The 17,511-nt window shown below is 52.4% G+C and overlaps 1 protein-coding gene across 2 annotated transcripts; it reads left to right on the top strand.

Moving 5' to 3' along the window:
- The first annotated feature begins 4,879 nt into the window (after positions 1-4,879).
- Positions 4,880-17,401, top strand: STX6 (syntaxin 6). 2 transcript variants are annotated; one of them, XM_086753880.1, is made up of 8 exons: positions 4,880-4,932; positions 7,304-7,473; positions 8,080-8,174; positions 9,973-10,035; positions 12,249-12,371; positions 13,697-13,803; positions 15,424-15,518; positions 17,114-17,401. In XM_086753880.1, the coding sequence occupies exons 1-8, from the start codon at positions 4,898-4,900 to the stop codon at positions 17,188-17,190; spliced, it is 765 nt and encodes a 254-aa protein (XP_086610006.1). In that variant the 5' UTR covers positions 4,880-4,897; the 3' UTR covers positions 17,191-17,401. The 2 variants fall into 2 exon arrangements, with proteins under 2 accessions (XP_086610006.1, XP_086610007.1); XM_086753881.1 differs by having other exon boundaries at positions 7,304-7,484; positions 8,091-8,174.
- Positions 17,402-17,511: the final 110 nt, after the last annotated feature.

Raw genomic sequence — 17,511 nt, 5'->3', positions numbered from 1 at the left:
ATCTAAACCCAAAGGAGAGGAAGCAGCTCCCTCAGCTTCTCAGAGCACCGAGACACCCACCCCTGAAACCACAGCGGGGTGTGAGCCTGCAGCACAGCCGCGTACTAGAAAGCAAAGGGGATTTCCAGGGTTAAAAACCCCCTTCCCATCGGCAGAGATGACAGTGTAGATACCCCAGGCAGGCAGGACACCCTCCTACACGGCTTTTTTTCACCGGTGACCTGGGATTCCCCCTTTTCCTCCTGTACAAATTATTTAAAATTTCCTTTCCCTTACTCTGAGCCACTGGCTTGGGATTTCCCTCTCCAGCCCTGGAGACCTGTGACCTGGACCCCCTGCCCATCAGAAATGCTGCTACTCCTCCGGCAGCCTCTCCAAACACAAAGGGGTAAAAAAAAAAAAAAAATCCCAGTCCCAGCTTCAGGCAGCCATTTCCCTTGGAAAAATGTGGCCCCATATCTTTCAGTGTTTAATGAAACTCACTTGGGTTTCCTGGGGAAAAAATGCATTTATTTGTCTGGGGTTTCCTATCAGACAACCCTTCTATTGTACTCCACCTTCCTGTATTTTTTTTTCCCTTTCTGATATGCCTGCAATGGGTCCCGTGCCATTTCCAAAGAAGTGCAGAGGCCCACGGTCCGTGCACGCTCGCTGCCCCCATTACACAGACGGAGGCCGCCTTGTGTCCAGGGGGAAAAAAAGCAGGACAGCCCTGGGACGCAGTCTGGCAGACGACCCTCTGGCTGCCCAGCAAGGCCCGTGCTTTTTGCTGGAGCGATTTGCTTCCCAGAAAACTCTTTGCTAAAGAAAAAGGCATCCTTGGTGGCATTCACCTGTGGCCCAGCATGGGGTTAAACATCTCAAATTAATCGTGCAAACTCCACACGGAGCCAACTGAAGTCACAGTTCAGCAAACCGCGGGGTAGACCGCCTGCCCAAAGGAGTCTCAGCCTAATTATTTTTTTTTTTTCTCTCCCTGTATCTCAATGTCACCTTCCTTCTAGCCGGCGGGCAAATGACGACTGCAGCCCTCTGCACATCCCAGAGCGCGGATGGATCCTCTGTGCGACTGCTTCCCGCTTAGGCGTGATGGGGAGGTTGTACAATGAGACTCCCAGGTCATGCAGCCCTTATCCTAGGAGAGGCGGCCTGCTCCGCTCTCTGCTAACGAAAGCGGGGACCAGGGTCCTTGGGACTTGCCAGCAAATCACACCACACACAGTGCTTATTAAAAGTCCAAAGGCATGCCAGGAGGCAACCTTGATTCCTCAGAGTAGCAATTACTGACGAGAATAACAAGGGCAGAGCAGATCCTCTCTGTGCCGAATGCCTCCTCCCACCGTCAAGGGAAACTGCAAAATAAAATGTCTGTGCCTGCCAGCAGGCATTGACTCCCCCTGCTCCTTCTGACCTGTACCCCTTCCCTCTTGTAGGGACCTTCCTTTGGTTATCTCATCCTTCACTTGGTTGGTGGGGCTGACTATGTGACAGAGGCCAGGCCGTCCACGGACTCGGGGATAATGAGGAATTACCGCACGGTTACGGGGTAAGGGTGTTGGGGAAAAGTTCCTTGTCATTTCACCCACTCAAAAAAGTATCAAGGACTCTGGCAGTCCAGCACCTCATGTAATTTAACCTCCTTTTGGGTCCAGGTAAGCTCTCAGCACCCCTGGCATCCCGTGGCAGGCAGTCTCAGAGGTTCACCCTGCAGAAAGTAATGCTGCCTTCGCTCAACTTAATTTCCCGTTTTCATCTTCATTAAATAACTGATTGCTCATGCACTATGAAGAGGAAAATTAATTTTCTCCAAAACAACTCTTATTCTGAATAGTCATCCTGCATCCTACCACAAATTATCACCTTGCATTTGCTCGTTTATTCCATAATTGATTGCATTTTTACCATTTTTGACCGATGGCCCAGTCAGGGGTTGCACTCTGCTGCACACAGGCCTGGCACTGTTATGAACCCAACTGAGGGGACAGCTACGGCATGAAACCAGCTCTCAGACAACAAGAGCCCACAAGAGACAGCAACAGGAGGAAAGCCATGACCACAGGAAAAGATTCCATCAGGCTTCCCCCCTCCCCAGACAACTGCAAGCCCAAGGAAACCTGCTCCATTGGCTCCGGGACGTGGGACCAGGGGCATCCAGCACCCAAGCCTTCTTCTCAGCAAGGAGCGTCGCCTCTCGACTCCTTTTTCTTTTAGCACCTCAGAGACTCAAAGTTGGGACTACACCATCGCATGGTTGAGTCCTCTTGTTGTCTGGCCCCTTTGTGCTTTACAGTGAAGTCACCACAGATTTGTAAAAATGAGGCTGAGGAAACGTAGTTACAAACGCAGAAGGGCCACGAGTGGGTAGGATTTGATGGAAACCCTCGCTGCCCACCACAACACTGAACATTTAGCTACAGACTAGTGTTTTGCATCAGGCTATCACTGCCTCCTTTTACAACCACCACTGAAAATCTTCAACAACTTTCACAAAAAATGCAAACGAGGAGGAAAAACACCAAACCCATTCACTTTATCACTTCTTCCTTTAGCTGTAAAACCTTTTCTGGGGGGAAAAAAAATCCCCTATACTTTTAGAAATGCAGATTCAAACCAATCCAGCTTTTCCCAAAGAGGCAAAGCCATCTCCTCCACATCAAATCCATATTCTTTGTACTGGGCCAGTATGGGATCACACGTACACTCCCCCTGTGCCTGTACACACACCCCACAAAAATTTTCCTGATAAAAGTTTCAGTGAGCCCAGTCCTTCCCCGCAGACGGCTGGGGTTTTGATGAGTTGGCGCTTTTCGGCACAGAAGTGTTTAATCAGATCTTTCCTGACCAGTTCTGCAGCTGTGCGCCATGCCCCAAGCACTCCTCTCCCAGAGAGGAATCACTTAGCCGAGCATGCCGAAAAGCTACCGAAAGACTCCCCGCTGCTTCCAAGCAAAAAATCAGAGCTTCTCACAAGAAATGACCAAAATGCTCCCATTCTAAAAAAAAAAAACAAACCAAAACCAGCATGGTTTGGTTTGAGTGGTTTTCATGCTAAAATCTAAACCATTTAGTACATCATGTAAATTAATTTCCAACATCAAAGAACAGGCTGCCTTTTTTCTTCCTGGCAAGTTTGCAACTTCCCTACATTTTGGTAGCGCCACCTTATTTTCAGCCCTCAGCACCTGTGCAAAGCTTTACACTTTTTTTTGCAAATGTGTAAAAAAAAAACCCAACATTTTCAAGTAAGTGAATAAGCGTTCGTATCATTTATTAAAGGATTTCTGGAATTCCTTGACAATAACTCACAGAGCCTATGGGAGCTTCTCCGTTTTTCATTTCCAGCGCGGTGAAGGCTTCAGGAGATGCTTTGCAAGAGTGAGCCAAACGGCACAGCCTCGGCCCACCAAAAGGAGAGAGCTGCAAATTGCCCCTGCTAGACTTTCACCAGTGTTTGAACAAATCTAACCCTGATAACCTTGAGTGCGCTGTTCAGAATACACCATTCTTTAAGCACCATAACTACTACAACCAAATCCCTTGGAAGCTCCAAAACCTTGGAGGTTTTTTTCCTGGAGTGAACCCCCCAGGCTCAGCACAGTGCATTCAGCAGGGACCTCCCAAAACCTGCCGGCGTGGGAAACAAGCCATCCAAGGCGCAGCAAGGAAGGGCCAGCAAACACAAGCCCTAAAGCTGCCGCCTGTTGCACCACACCTGGCAAGCTGTGGCTTCCCAGGCATGGGGCTGGCCAGAGCAGGAGGCGGCTTTCTCACCCCACAAGCTGCAGAAACCGGTTTTACGTGTGCCACAGTCGTCCCACCCCACACTCATGAGTAAAGCCGCTGCCATTGCAAAAGCCAGGTATCCAGTTCACATGCTGAGGTGGCATCTCTGCAAATAGGTTTTGTGCCTGTTGCCTCAGTGAACTGGCGCTGCCTTTGCTAAGGACGCTGGACCACAGCCACGTTCGGAAAGTGCAGGCAGGTACACGCACTTTGGTCAAGAAGGCAAAGATCTGGGGAATTATTCCTGGCCAAAATTGACCATCGTGCCTGCCTGTCCCACAGGAGTAACGCAGGGACATCCCCCACGCCCAGCGCTGTGCCGAGGGGCCAATGTGTAAATGGAAACAGCCCCTAGCACGGCAAGGGCACACTTTCTCTCCTGCCAGCTTTTCTAAGCCCAGGGCTACCTGTGCTCGCAGCTGAGAGTGGCTACTAAGGAGCCCAGAGATTTAAGAGAGGGGGAAGTGAGGGTACCGGGGATCCTCACCCTGGGATGGCCAAAAGCCAAAAGGCAAAGGGCTGTTCTCGCCCCGGAGGGAGGAGGAAGGAAGCGGTGCCTGCTCACTCCCGGGGCAGGAAGGGCAGCGGGAGCAGAGCAGACTGGCTGTCGCTCTCCCATTCTTCCTCCCCACACCGGGTGGGAACGCAGCCTGGCCCAGCCACTCCTGCCAGACACCCCGGCCCGGCAGCCGGGCTCAGTGCCGAGGAGCCCGCAGGGACTCTGTCCCTCAGCGCGCCGACGGACTGCCCGCGGCCTGCCGGGCCGCAGCCTCCCCGGGCCTGGAGAAGCCCTCAGGAAGACCCGGATCGGTCCCGTGCCCCCGCAGCAGCACACTCCTCCTGGGGTCCGCTGCCCGCCCCAGCTTTTGGGGGGGGACGGGCCTGCAGCCCCCCCTCCCCGGGTGCCGGCGGCTCCCCGCCGAGGCTGCCCAGCTCCACGAGGCAGCCGCCATAGCGGCGCGCGACTCAGGCGGCGAGCGCGACTTCGCCGCCCTGCGCAGGCGCGCGGCGGCGTGGGAGGGAGGCGGGGCACAGCGAAGGGGCGGGGCCGTGGGGGCGTGGCGGGGCGTGGCGGGGGGCGCGCGGCGGCCGGGGCGCGCGGCGGGGCAGCGCCATGTCGATGGAGGACCCCTTCTTCGTGGTGAAGGGGTGAGCGCCGGGCCCCGGGAGACACCCCGCGCCCCCGGGGGCTGGCGGGGATCGGGGGTGTCCGCGGGCACGGGGTGGAGAGGGCTCGGCACGGCCGCCCCGCAGCAGCAGAGGCCCCGGGAATGGGGGGGCGGGGGGGGGTGGGGTGCGCGGCGGTCGGGGGGGGGCGGTCTGTGGAGGCGGCCGGGGCGGGGGAAAATGGCGGCCTCGTCCCGCTCCCCACTTCTGCGGCTGAGTGGGGAGGGGTCTGGGGGCCTTGTTGGGGTGCCCGGCGTCGAGGGCCGAGCGGGGAAGGCCCCGGGGCCGGGCGCCGTGCCGGGCAGGTGTCGGGCCGCAGCCGGGCCTCCCCGCACGACGAAGCCTTCCCCGTTTCTGCGGGCCGAGGAAACCCGCGGAGCGGGGTTTGTAGGTGCGGGGGTACAGGGGGAGCGGGAGGTGCGGCGCTGCCTTCACTGCAGGCGAGGCTGCCGGCACAGCTTGGGGACAGGCTGCCCAGATGCCCCCGCCGGTGGAGCGAGGCGGCAGCGGCTTGGGAAATGTCACCCTGCAGCTAGCAGAGAGGGGCTGGCTGGCTGGCGAGTGCCGTCCCCCAAAGGCCAGGGCTGCGGTGTCCAGGTGGATAGATGGAGAGAAGCAGGGACCAAGCTGGGGAGGACACTGCAGCGTGGATGGTGGCCACGAGAGGAAGCAAGCAAAAAAAGAGCCTGAACAAAGGCAAACGCAAACCAAAGGTGACCAAGGCAGGAAGAAAAGGAAAATTATAATTAATAGGGTGAAAGCACCGTAGTCTCTAAAAAGTACCCTGGAGCCACCTTCTGCTGCAGGCCAGCCTCCTACCCATGTCATGGTGAAACAGTGGTCCGGAGCAGTGGAGATGCTCATAGGGAAGCAGTGGAGAGAGCCGTGTGAGCGCAAGAGATGTGGGAAGGGTTGCTGGTGCAGCCAGGGTAAGGGAATCACAATGCCAGGTTGAACTGGTGCTAAGGGGAAAAACTACGAGTTGCAATGGGTGGGGAGCAAACGTCCTGTCAAACTTTCCAGAGAGGTTCCCGCGCTGTGCAGGGAAGGACTGGGAGGGGAGAGGGGACGTGCTGCCGCTCCCAGTGTTAATTATTACCCAGCAGGTTGGAGTGGAAGGGGGCTGGTGGAGGCCGCCCGCGTTGTGTTCAGTTTGCTTTCTTGGGGTTCATAACTCCTCCCATCGGAGGACATTCAGCTCTGCTTTAAATTCCTACTTGTGGGTACTTCCCCAAGTATGCTCAGATGGATAAAAAACCCAAAACTTTTGTTAGCAAGTAGTGGAAGAAATGAAGTTCCAGATCCTCAGTGTGGGCTGCTGACTTTAGGGCACTGGATGTGGCAGACTCGGAGCTGTGGGTGTGCGAGGAGGGACACGTGTCAGGGTGCCAAGAAACTGCAGCTCAGACAGCAAAGTTGAGTACTTCAGGCCACAGCGTGACATAAAGAGAGCTGCAGTCGTGGCACCCCTGCCGGGTGTGGGCTCTGTTCGTCCGTCCTGGGCTTCCCCTGCCGATAACCTGCTTTCCTTCACTGGGAATAAACCCCTGCATCTTACGTGGATGCTGTGTGCAAGCTCTTGGGCTTATGGTAGCCACCTTTCACACCAGCAAAGTCTGGTCTCATCTGCATCCCTTGTCCTGGCTTCCCATGAACAACTCTGAACCACAGAGTTTGTAGATACAGATACCCACACTGAGGAACCGTGACCCAAACTTACAGACCCGTTTCCCCCAGACCATCAAAGCAGTGTTCAGTGGCGTCAGCATAGCTGCCTTCCCGTGCTGTGAATGCACTTGTCTCCAAAAAGCTTAGAGCAGCAGGAAAGACTTCTGTTCCCTAAGCCAGTGTAGTAGAGCTGTGTATTTTTTTAATGCTAAATTAAAATAAACAATGCTGCACTCAACAGTCTGCCTGGCTGTATTGTGGGGACAGTTCCTGTGATTTTGTGTGCCCTTGGGGTATCTCACCTAGGTAGTGAAGAGTCTTCAGAGAAAAGCTGTTGAGAGGAATGTGAAACGTTAATTGCCAAAGAGCAGCCATGTTCAGACACTCTGCCCTGGCTTGCCTGCGTGACACTCGACAGAAACCTCCCCTAAAAAAACAGGTCCCTGCATTAGAAGCCGACCTGTAAGTTGTTGCTGCTCAGCACTTTGTGCTGCAACAAGAGACGGGGTTGTCCAGCAGGGAGGGCGAATCCTTTTTTTACAAGTAAACTAAAAATTGTTTGGGAGGAAAAATATTTGAGAGGAAGCTGTGCTTCCCTGCTCAGCTGGACACGGGGCTGTCCTGCTGTGACTGCTGCGAAGCAACTCCTAATCCCTTCGTCTCTCTTTAATCACCCTGGCTGCAGGGAGGTGCAGAAAGCCGTGAACACCGCCCAGGGGCTCTTCCAGAGGTGGACGGAGCTCTTGCAAGATCCTTCCATTGCTACAAGAGAAGAAATCGACTGGACCACCAATGAGCTCAGGAACAACCTGCGGAGCATCGAGTGGGACCTGGAAGACTTGGATGAAACAATTAATATCCTTTCTGTGGTCCTCCGGAGGCACGGACCTGTGGTTCCCAAGTTGTACTAAATAGCTGAGTACCAGTACTTGCCAGTAGTTACTTTTTGCAGAAATCAGCACTTTATGGGATTTAATATTGCATTTACATTGGCTTTTCTCAAACTGCAAATGAGAAATTAAGGCAAATGTTTTCAGCAAAAGGATTTTCCGTTTGCCTTTTTATTTTCCTTTTGACAAGGTATATTCTAAGATGCTTTGTTCTAGAAAGCCTATTGTGTTGTATGAATTTGGATTTCTCTGTAATCAGTCAGACTCTAGGCTGGCTTCCAGAAATAATCCTTTTCCCTTGTGTTCATCTGAACACTCCTGAAAGCACTGCGCAGCATCAGAGAACCAATAAAAGCGCAAGAGAGAAACCTCACACTGGTTCGTGTACTGCACAGCATGTTCCTGCCATGCCTGCTTTTTCCTCCAGTGTTTTGTACTTTGCTAATCAAATTTTGGGAAAAGGCACAGTGCAATGGCCACTTGGTAGACCCTCACTGCAGCACGCTCAGGGTTTGTGTATCTGTGTGTGTACCCAATACTGCTGATGGGGACTCCTTGACTCGCTGCCTACGCATCGTTGAGGCAAACCCACGGAAATTCAACCTCGATGCGACGGAGCTGGGTATCAGGAAAACCTTCATCACAAGCACACGGCGGGTGGTCAGGGTAAGCAACGTGGGCTTGGGATGGGAGTGTGGGGAAGGCAGGGGGAGAGTGATTAGGGGATTAAAAAGAAAAAAGCCTGTGGCCATTTCTGTGCTGAAGTGGAAAGCAGAGAACAAACCTGCTGTCTGCTTTTTTGGGCTTCCTCTGCCCCGTGCGCTCCCCTCCTGGGGCTGCCCAGACTGGTTTGGGGCTGTGGGGTGCAGGCGCCCTGCGGCATGCTCCCCTTTTCTGCTGCTGCTCCTTTGGGTCTTCACACCTCTCTTGCAACAGTGAGCCTGGGAACCTGTAGTAACTGGGAAGGAAGAGTAAAGACCTCTCTGTGATGTGGGGGAGGCTGGAGCCTCCCTTCAGAGCTGAAGGAAATAGCAACTGTCCTATGCTTTTGTAAACACTAGTTTTCAAAAACAGAGAGCCCACTTTGAACACTGACAGATGGTTAAAGCCTAGTGTTACGGACCTGTGACTTCAACTTCCTACCGCTACAAAACAGTCCAAACAACCACTAGACTTATTTTTAACTCTGGGAAGGTTTGGTTTTTTTTTACTTTAAGCTCACACTTCAGAAGCAAAAGGAGGATTTTAACAACTTGGTGGTAATAAATACGGAAGAAACATCTTCCCAAAAGCTTCACTGCCTGGTAACAAGCTGCTAGTTAGGAAGTTTTCTCCCTAGTAATAGCTACACTGAGCATAGCTTAGGTTCTGCTGCCCCTCATGACTCTGATTGTTCCCGCTTCACAAAATGCGTTGCTGTGGCTGGCAGCAAGCTTGTTACCCTACCTGCAGTCCTGTGGTCTGGATGCAGTTCCTAAGGCTTGCTGCCTGGGAACTGATCCCAAAACCGCGCTGGCCTCGGGTAGCAGGCGTGTGCTTGCTGCCTTGCCCTCAGTGTAGTCTATTCCAAACGAGCAGGATCAGGCAAGCCCACTCTATGGGCCTCTTTTCCTGGCTGAAAACTGCTGGCTAATGGGTTTCGGAGCAGCGTCTCTTACTATTAAATGAATTAATTAGTGGCGTTACACAGCTGACTTCCAGTTTCCATGAGTGAATTCATGATGCACAGCAGCATGTGCATTAGCCAGTGAGAAGTAACCGAGTGGGATCTGGTGCTCTTAGGTAAAACTCTGAAAAAAAAAAAAAGCTCTGAACAGTAAAACATACTGAAATATTCCGGTGACATCAGAACTGTGCTGGTGGATCAACCTCTGCTAGATCATATTGGCTACTTTGCTAATCTGCCCTATAAAAACTAGAGTACTTTATGTTGTGATGGGGAGCCTTCCATGGCTAGCTATCTGTTACAGGAACCCAGCAGCAAAACTTAATTGGTAAAAGAGCAAACCTAGGTGCAGTCAGAGAGGATGGCCACAGTGCAGGAAATCTATCTCGTCCTATGCGATAGAAAATCAGATGCAACTGGCAATAAAGTGCAGGGGGTTACAAGCTTCCAAGAACTTGAAGAACATAACTCTTCCTTACAGTCTATCAATGGGAACACTAGTATTATACAAATCAAAGTGTTTCTGGCTGTAGTGGACTGAAATGAGTGGTAAATAAGGAATATTTTCCAAGTTTCCCATTGCTGTTGATTCTACTGTTAGTAAAACAGTGAACTCTGATGAAGTTTTCTACAACATCCTTTCAGACTCTTCAAAACTGCACATTTTCAAAGAAAATCTCCCTTCCCTCGCTGCCCCCAAAGAAGCCTTGCTGGGCATAGACAGCCCTGTAGCACCCTAGAGCTGCCTGTCACCTCAGATACAATGCTCACGTGCTTCTTCTTTCATTGAACAAACAGGAAATGAAGGATCAGATGTCAAACTCCTCCATGCAAGCACTGGCTGAAAGGAAAAACAGGCAGGTGAGAAACAGAAACGGGCAAGTTAAGTGAAAGCAGTGGCTGCTTGGTACTTTAAGGAGTGAGGAGGATTTATCAGCTCTAGCAGCGGTTGTCTTAAGGTATGTGTTAGGTGAAACTTCCATTTTCACTTACTCCAAGGCCCCACATCGTAAGGTAGAGTGTATAGTGTTGATCAGAAATGCATAAAAGCTGTAATTACAATATATCTCCTGTCTGTAGCTCAGTCCCTGAAAAGCCTTTGTTCTGGGAGGGGGCTTGCATGCTGCAGCGAAGCTGTGTGTTTGAACCGTGTCTGTTTTGCTGACCTGAGAGAGCTGGATCTGCCAGGCCTGTTGCTGCCACCCTCTTGCAAGCCTGTCTCTCAAAGCAATGTCAGCACTCGCCATCTGTCTCTGTCTTCAGCTCTGGTGGTGTACAACTGTCAGTGTTGCATCATCCTGCAGAAAGGGGAATCTCCCTCCTCCTCCTCGGGGGGAACAGACTCAGAATCCATGTCAGTGAATGTAATCCTGCGCTCTGCTGTATTTAGGAGCCAAGATGCTGGATATCCTTTCACACAGCTGCCTTGTAATAGTTAGCCATGTAAGAAGATGGAAGAAGCTCAAGGAGTCTCAGGTTGTCTACTCTTGTAATCTAAGGAATAGAAATAGATAGTGCTTGTGCTTCTCCCTGGCTGACAGGAGCTCTGTGAGCTGACTTCCAGAGCTGACTCAGTAGAAGTTGGTGGGCACTTCGTACAATTAACTTACCTGGCTGCATCAGTCTTGGCACTTGTGGCAAAAATGACAAACTGCAACAAGCTACTGAGAAGCACAGAGCTAATTCCTAAGCTTGTTACAGGGTTAATTGACATACTTGGCAAACAGTTGGAGAAGCAAAGTCCCTTACACCCTTGCTCAGACAAGTCTGTAGCTGTCTCTGCATTTTGCTGCTTTCCTTTGCATGAAGTTCCTGCTAGCAGCAGGAGACCATACGGCCCAGCTCGCGTGGCGACATCTGGCCAGGAAAATTAACTTCCCCTTGCCATCTTCCTCTCCCTTCCCCAGGCCTTCCCTCCAGACCACGAAGCCTGGGCTGCCGCGGCTTTTCCAGCATGCCTCAGTGTCCTAGAGGCTGGCTGGTGGCAACCTGACCCTCACAGGCTAAGGTTGGCAAACAGAGGCCGTTCTGTTGAAGCTGCAGCAAAGCTACTGCACCATGTTAAATAAGGGGTAGCTGCACTTGCCACAAGCTGGAGAGAGAACCAGGAGCTTGCTCAGTGTCTTGAGGGCAGGCAAAGCCAGATGTCATGCTGACTTCCTACACGGTCAGTTTTCCTCGCCTCTCCTTAAACCTTGTAAGGCAGATGAACCATAGAGACTGTCTTGGTTTTAACCTGCCATTGTCTTGCGGTTCTTCAAAGACTCAGTCATCCCCTCCTGCCCACAACCAGAAGCTGTGAGACGGTCTCGTTACGAGTTGGCCTTGCCTCCGCACCGGTGGGCAGAGCTCCCTCACCCATTCCTAGCAGCGCAGGGTGCAGCTCCTCACCTGCAGGCCCCGTTCATGCTCCAGCATCAGTTGCTGGTGTTACACCCCTTCCAGGGACCAGACTTACTCAGCTGGAAAGCCACATCTGCTGGCTTTGCACAAGCTTCTCCGTTTGGGTTGTAGAGCCTGTAGCAAGTGTAATCTTGTATGCTGGCAACTGAACGTGCCGGAGGAACAGGTAGCCTGAATCAAAGAACATGAGCGTACCGCACTGCTGTGGGTATATATTGCACTGTTTTACTGCCAGCTCAACTGGTTAAGTACTTTATCCAGACCCTCCTAAGCCCCTGTCATTAGTAGCACAGTGTTCAGTTTGAGCTATACATCTGTTAACACAGTATATCCGGATACTTCCCAGCTTACGTGTCCTAGCACACCGTGCTGCCTCTTGAGCAGACTTTTGGTCATCCTTTGTGCTGTGCAGGCCTCCTGCATACACCATCTGTCGGTCATATTCCAGCTCTCCTGCTGCTGGAGAGGCACATCTGCAGTATTGGGCTGCATTTTGGCGTTGCCTTGTTTTAGTTCATGACAGCACCCTGGCTGAGTAGCAGTAGAGCAAGAGGAAAAGGATGCTCTGTGTGTGTGCAGGAGTATTGCCTCGTCTGCCTTCCCACTACGCCCTGTAGACGGGCTGTGAGCAAACACAAGGGTGTTGCTGAGGGCTCTCTGCATCTGTTTAGGCGCTCCTGGGAGAAAGCGGGAGTCAGAGTTGGGGCTCTGGACCTGACAAATACAGCCGTCTGGACCGGGAGCTGCAGTTAGCAAATTCACACTTCATCGAGGAGCAGCAAGCTCAACAACAGGTAAGGCAGCTGCCACCGTGTGAACTAAATAGCTTTGCTTGCCAAATGGGTGCCAGGGGATGAGGTACAGGCTGCAAGAGTCAAAAAAAAAAATCCAGTCCTTGCGTGGTCTGGATCCAGGAGCCTGACAGCCCTCTCCTTTGCTTGCAGCATATACCTATACCTGCATTTCCTGTACAGCACAGCTTTGGATGCATCTGGCTGCAGAGATTTTAACCCTTGAGGCCTGGGACTTCTGGTCTGTACAGAAGGCAAACAACATGACCTTGAAGAAGCAGCACACAAAGCTTTAATACTACAAGGATTGCTGAAATCCTTGGAAACGTAGAGATGTTGCAAACAGAAGAGAGCCCGTTTCTCTTATGCAACTTCCCCTGGTTAAAAAATGAGCTGATGTTTGCTGTTGTTTGTGTGCATCTTCATCAGAACAGGCTAGGAGCAGGAGCACGTGCCTGCTTCCTTTTCCTGCCTTTGTCAACATGAGATTCGTGAGAAAGCCTCCGCAAGGGCTTTGCAAGAGCCCCTGGTGAGGTGCTTCCCTGCCGCCGGGGGAGTTTTTCTGGAGAAGTGCCCAGGCAGCGTGCAAACCCGCCTGCAGCAGCCCACCCAAATGCAGGCCTTTAAACAGACAGCTTCTTGGAGGCAGTAAGCTCTGCTAAAGCTCCTGACCCTTGTTGTCACCCTGGCTTTCAGACGAGTTTTACCTAGTGACTCTAGGAAGATAAAGATTCAGAAGTAGGTAACTAGGGTAAATCTAATCCTCAGCATGACTGTGCCCTGAAAATGACTTAAAACATCAGCAGACCTATTCCTCCTTTGGCACATTTGGAACCAGACTTGCTATTTTTAGCTGTAGAAGCTGCCACAGCCTTTTGCTTGCATTAACCCTTTGTTAGCTGCAGCATGTCCCAGGTTACATTTCCCAGGCACAGCATCAGCATGGCTCCCTGGTGCCCGCTGCAGGCAGAGGGGCTTGCAGAGGTTTTGATGACCAGCCCCTGCAGCTTTCAAGAGTCATCTTAGCAGTGGGTGCAGCAGGGAAGGGAGGGGGCATGGCTGAGCTGAGGCTGGATTTCCAGGGAAGTCAGGAGACTGCAGCTGGCTGTGCCACAGGGATGCCATGTCGGAGAGGCTTTCCTGTGGCTGTCACTTTCCAGCATTTCTTGGGAACGCAGTCCTCATTCCTGGTGGCTTAGGTCTGTGCCCAGGCCCACGGCTGATTTTGGCTGAGCAGCGAGCATCTGTCCACTGGATCGGCTGGCTCTGACCCAGCTGCAGGAGGCAGCAGACCTCTGATTGTCTGTTTCCCTTCTCTCTGGCCCCAGCTGATTGTGGAGCAGCAAGATGAACAGTTGGAGCTGGTCTCTGGCAGCATCGGGGTGCTGAAGAACATGTCCCAGCGCATTGGCGGGGAGCTGGAGGAGCAAGCAGTGTAAGTGTGAGACATGGCGCCAAAAACCCGGTATGGGGCTGGCTGCCACACAGCTGGGGGTCTTCACACACACGTCTCTGGCCCTGTTAGATCCTTGAATTCACTGGTCCCTCGGGCTCCTAGCCGGCCTTTGATTTTAGGCAGTGGAAGGCATTTCTTACTGCAGCCTGCAAGGTTCCAACCACAGTCTCGTTGGTTTGAAAGCCTGCACCTAGGGCAGGCTTAGCTGCCAGTCTACCTTTCCTTCTCTGTCCCTTTTGCACACTCCCCTTGAGGCACATGATTAGCTCCTTGGCTTCAGCAACCAACAGTAGCAAACAGATGAGGGAGGGAGCTGCTGTGTAATGGGGATACCGGGTGCTTTCCCACTCCGCAGGGTTTTGTGCTGCCCCTCTCGTTAACTGCTTGACCTGGGAGCTCTCAGCACTGCCTTGCTGCTCTGAAACACACAGCACAGAGCTCGTGTCCATATTTAAAGCTAGAAATAACCCTCACCCACGCAAAGGGTTAAAGGGTAGCTCACAAAGTAATTTGCATCCACCATTTGCATATAAATTAGATTTCTTTCTCAGTGCCTGTCCTTTGCAGACAAGTGCGTAAAGTTTTAGTTACACACACTAGCAGCTACCATTTCCAGAGAGACTTGAAGAGTTCATGCCTAAAACCCTTCCTTGCCTGATAGGAGACTAGAGGGCTGTGTCCTTCGTCAAGTGATGTCTCCTTTGATGGAGAGGAGGAACTGCAAACCCGCCTCCTGTACAAAGCCTTGCAGCGTGAGTCTTCTGCTCTCATGGAAGCAGATTAGCGTGGTGTGTCTGGTTCCAGATCATCACGTAACCATCAGTGCTTGCTAGACAGTAGCAGATAACTACTGCAATGAGTTTTTTACAACTCTGTTTTTCCCCACTGAATGAAGGTTTAACAAGTGCCCTAGAACTCCAAATGAAGGAAGCTGTCCTTTTAAAGGTGTTAAGCTTTAAAGTCCCACTGGCTGGAGATGATTGGATTGGTACCTCGATTCTGGACATGCTTGTTTCTCTTCAAATGGATTCTTGGCATTGACAAAGCATGGCTTCAGGAAGGCTTTCAGATTCATTACAGTTGCTGTGTGGAGGAAATAGAGGGGTAACTTCCATGCAGAGCTTGAAAAGCACCTTAAAAGCAATTGCAAATCTCATTCCTGCTTGATACATGACTGGAACAAGATTTTAGCTTCGACTGCAAGCCCTGAACAAGAAAAGAGATTTAAAGCCCAAGCTAGCACCTAGATCTATCTAACCAGTCTACTAATCACAGATTATAAATGAGACTTTCTTCTTAAAAGGGAGGAAAACCCCCGCTTCTCACCTTGCAGGGGTACGTAGAGCTCAGCCATGAGTATGCAGGGTGGACCAGTCCAACAGGAGTCACAAATGACTTCCCACCAAAGCAGAGCTGCTGCTTCAGCAGGGCTTCCTTTTTCCTCTCTTGGGTACTTTCAGGAGACCAGGCCACACTGTGTTTCTCCACGGAGGTGTGATACACTAATTACATCAGTGTTTTGATCAGTGTGTGAGCACGCTGAGAAGTCCCAAAGAGACGTGCCGCTCGCTGACCAGTGCCGTGTTTCTCTGTCCCCAGGATGCTGGATGACTTCTCCCACGAGCTAGACAGCACTCAGTCGCGGCTTGATAACGTCATGAAGAAGCTCGCCAAAGTGTCTCACATGACGAGTGGTAGGTCCTGGGAAGCAGGATCCCGTCCTGAAAAGGGAAGAGACAAGCCTTTGGACTTTAGGGCTGGGACACTGCTTGCTTCCACCCACTGACAGCCAGCCCAGACGCGAGCAGAGGGGAGGCAGCAGCTCTCGGTGCTTGAGAGAGGGGGAAGACTTCCAAGCCCTGCAGCTGCTCCTGCCCGGACACCGCTCTGCAGCCTGTCCTCTGTCTTTGTTTTATTTACAGATGCCTTTCTATTTATGCTGTTACTGCCGTGGTGGGAAAATCCCCCTCTAGGTGGTAGGAGGGGAAGCTCTGCAGCCTCCTGCTTTGCTGCAGTTTCCTGGACTGCATGCAGAGCAAAAGCTTTCAAGGTGCCATAAAACACTCGCCACTGTGTGTGGCTTTCCCTCGCACCAAATGCTTGCCTGTGGCAAGCCCCTTCCCAAATCCCACCTGCCCTTGGGCTGCTGGCGCCTGTTGTCAGATATCTCTCAGCTGGCGGAGGAAAGAGGCGATTTCTGCGCCCAGGGGGAGGCTGAGCCCATGAGAAAAGTCCTTATAAGGCTGTGCCTGATGCTGGTGGGCTGGCGGGGTGCCGCAGGCAGAGCAAACAGGAAGCCCGGCGTGCCTGCCGGGAAATCCCCCCACCGACTTGCCTCTCCGAACGCTGGCAATGTGCCCACCAGTTGCCTCCTCCTTTACCCCTCTCCCGTGGGTGCTTGCGTAGCTTGCAAAGGCAGCAACGAGTCAGAAGAATTGTCCCTGCTCTGCAGGGTTAGACTGGCTAGGGGATTTATGGGGTTGTGGAATTACAGCCCTGGAGAGACCCTTTGGAGCGCTGACAGTGCACTTCAGGTCACCAGTAGCCCAGTAGCAGCACGACTGCTGGCAAACCTTGCCTGTTGCCCCCTTTCTCTGGGAAAAAGGCTTCAGTTGTTGCAGAGTGCTTCTGAAAGTTGTGACAGAGCATTCCTGCTATCCCTGGCATCACCCGTGCTGGGGCTTTTCCTGGGGCTAGCTGCTGTGCTCAGAGTTGGGTGTAAGCAGCCCTGTCCTCGCTGCTGTACCATCATCTCGCAAGGGCTCTCTGCCATCGCAGACGTGGCCACGGACAGAAAGCAGCTCTGAGAGGTGATGCAGCATTGAGCTTCTGCAGAGCATGCATGGGGCCAGCGAGGTGTAAAGACATCCAGGGGAAACCTCATTCCTGGCACTCTCCTAAGGGGAGCTGCCACAAGCTGGCAGAGCTTCTTTGGGCAGCTTTCACCAGACCCCTTCTTGTTCCTCTACCAAACAGGTTACTCCATGAACGAGCAGCTACACAGAGCAGCTGTCTGCTTGTTCCTCCTGATTGCTTTTGAACCAGCTTATCAAATCTGTTTGAACGTGGTCAGGGAGAAGCCTCAAAATTCCCATGCATGTATCCCAGAGGTGAAATGCTGTCACCTTGTGGGCTGCAGTGGGGCGTGCTGTAAAAGGAGCTGCTGCTTTGGCTTTTTATGGCTTCTTTAAGCTTAAATTGGACTCCCAGCAGTACAGTGAAGAAAGGCTTTTCCCTGATTTTCCTTCCCTGTTAAAGCAGGAAGACTGACGCTTCATTTTCCTTCCAGATCGACGGCAGTGGTGTGCAATTATCGTCCTCTTCGTCATCTTGCTGGTGGTGCTCATCCTGTTTTTCGTCCTGTGATGGACTGAACTTCCTTGGACTGCTCCTCCCCACCCCCTCACCCCCTTAACATGGGGAAATGAAACTCTCACCGTTTCCGTCCGCCCACAGAGATCCCCAGCAAGAAAACCCGCACCCAGCTCTCATCGTTCTCCTCTGAGGACCATGGCTCGCCTCTGCCGGCGTCTCACCTGGCCCTGGGGAGAGGGGGTGGAGGACTGGAGCTGCCTCCTCCCCCAGTGCGGTGTGACCTGGACCTGGGCTCCAGGTCTGAGCCTTGGCAGCTGGAGGGGGACTTGACCCCTACGCTTCCACCCTGTGCAGGTAGGAGCTGGTTGCAGC

The sequence above is a fragment of the Chlamydotis macqueenii genome, chromosome 8 (assembly GCF_036417535.1).
Source record: "Chlamydotis macqueenii isolate bChlMac1 chromosome 8, bChlMac1.mat, whole genome shotgun sequence".
NCBI lineage: Eukaryota > Metazoa > Chordata > Aves > Otidiformes > Otididae > Chlamydotis > Chlamydotis macqueenii.
The sequence above is the reverse complement of the archived record's forward strand: the minus strand, read 5'-3'. Positions and strand labels throughout refer to the sequence as shown.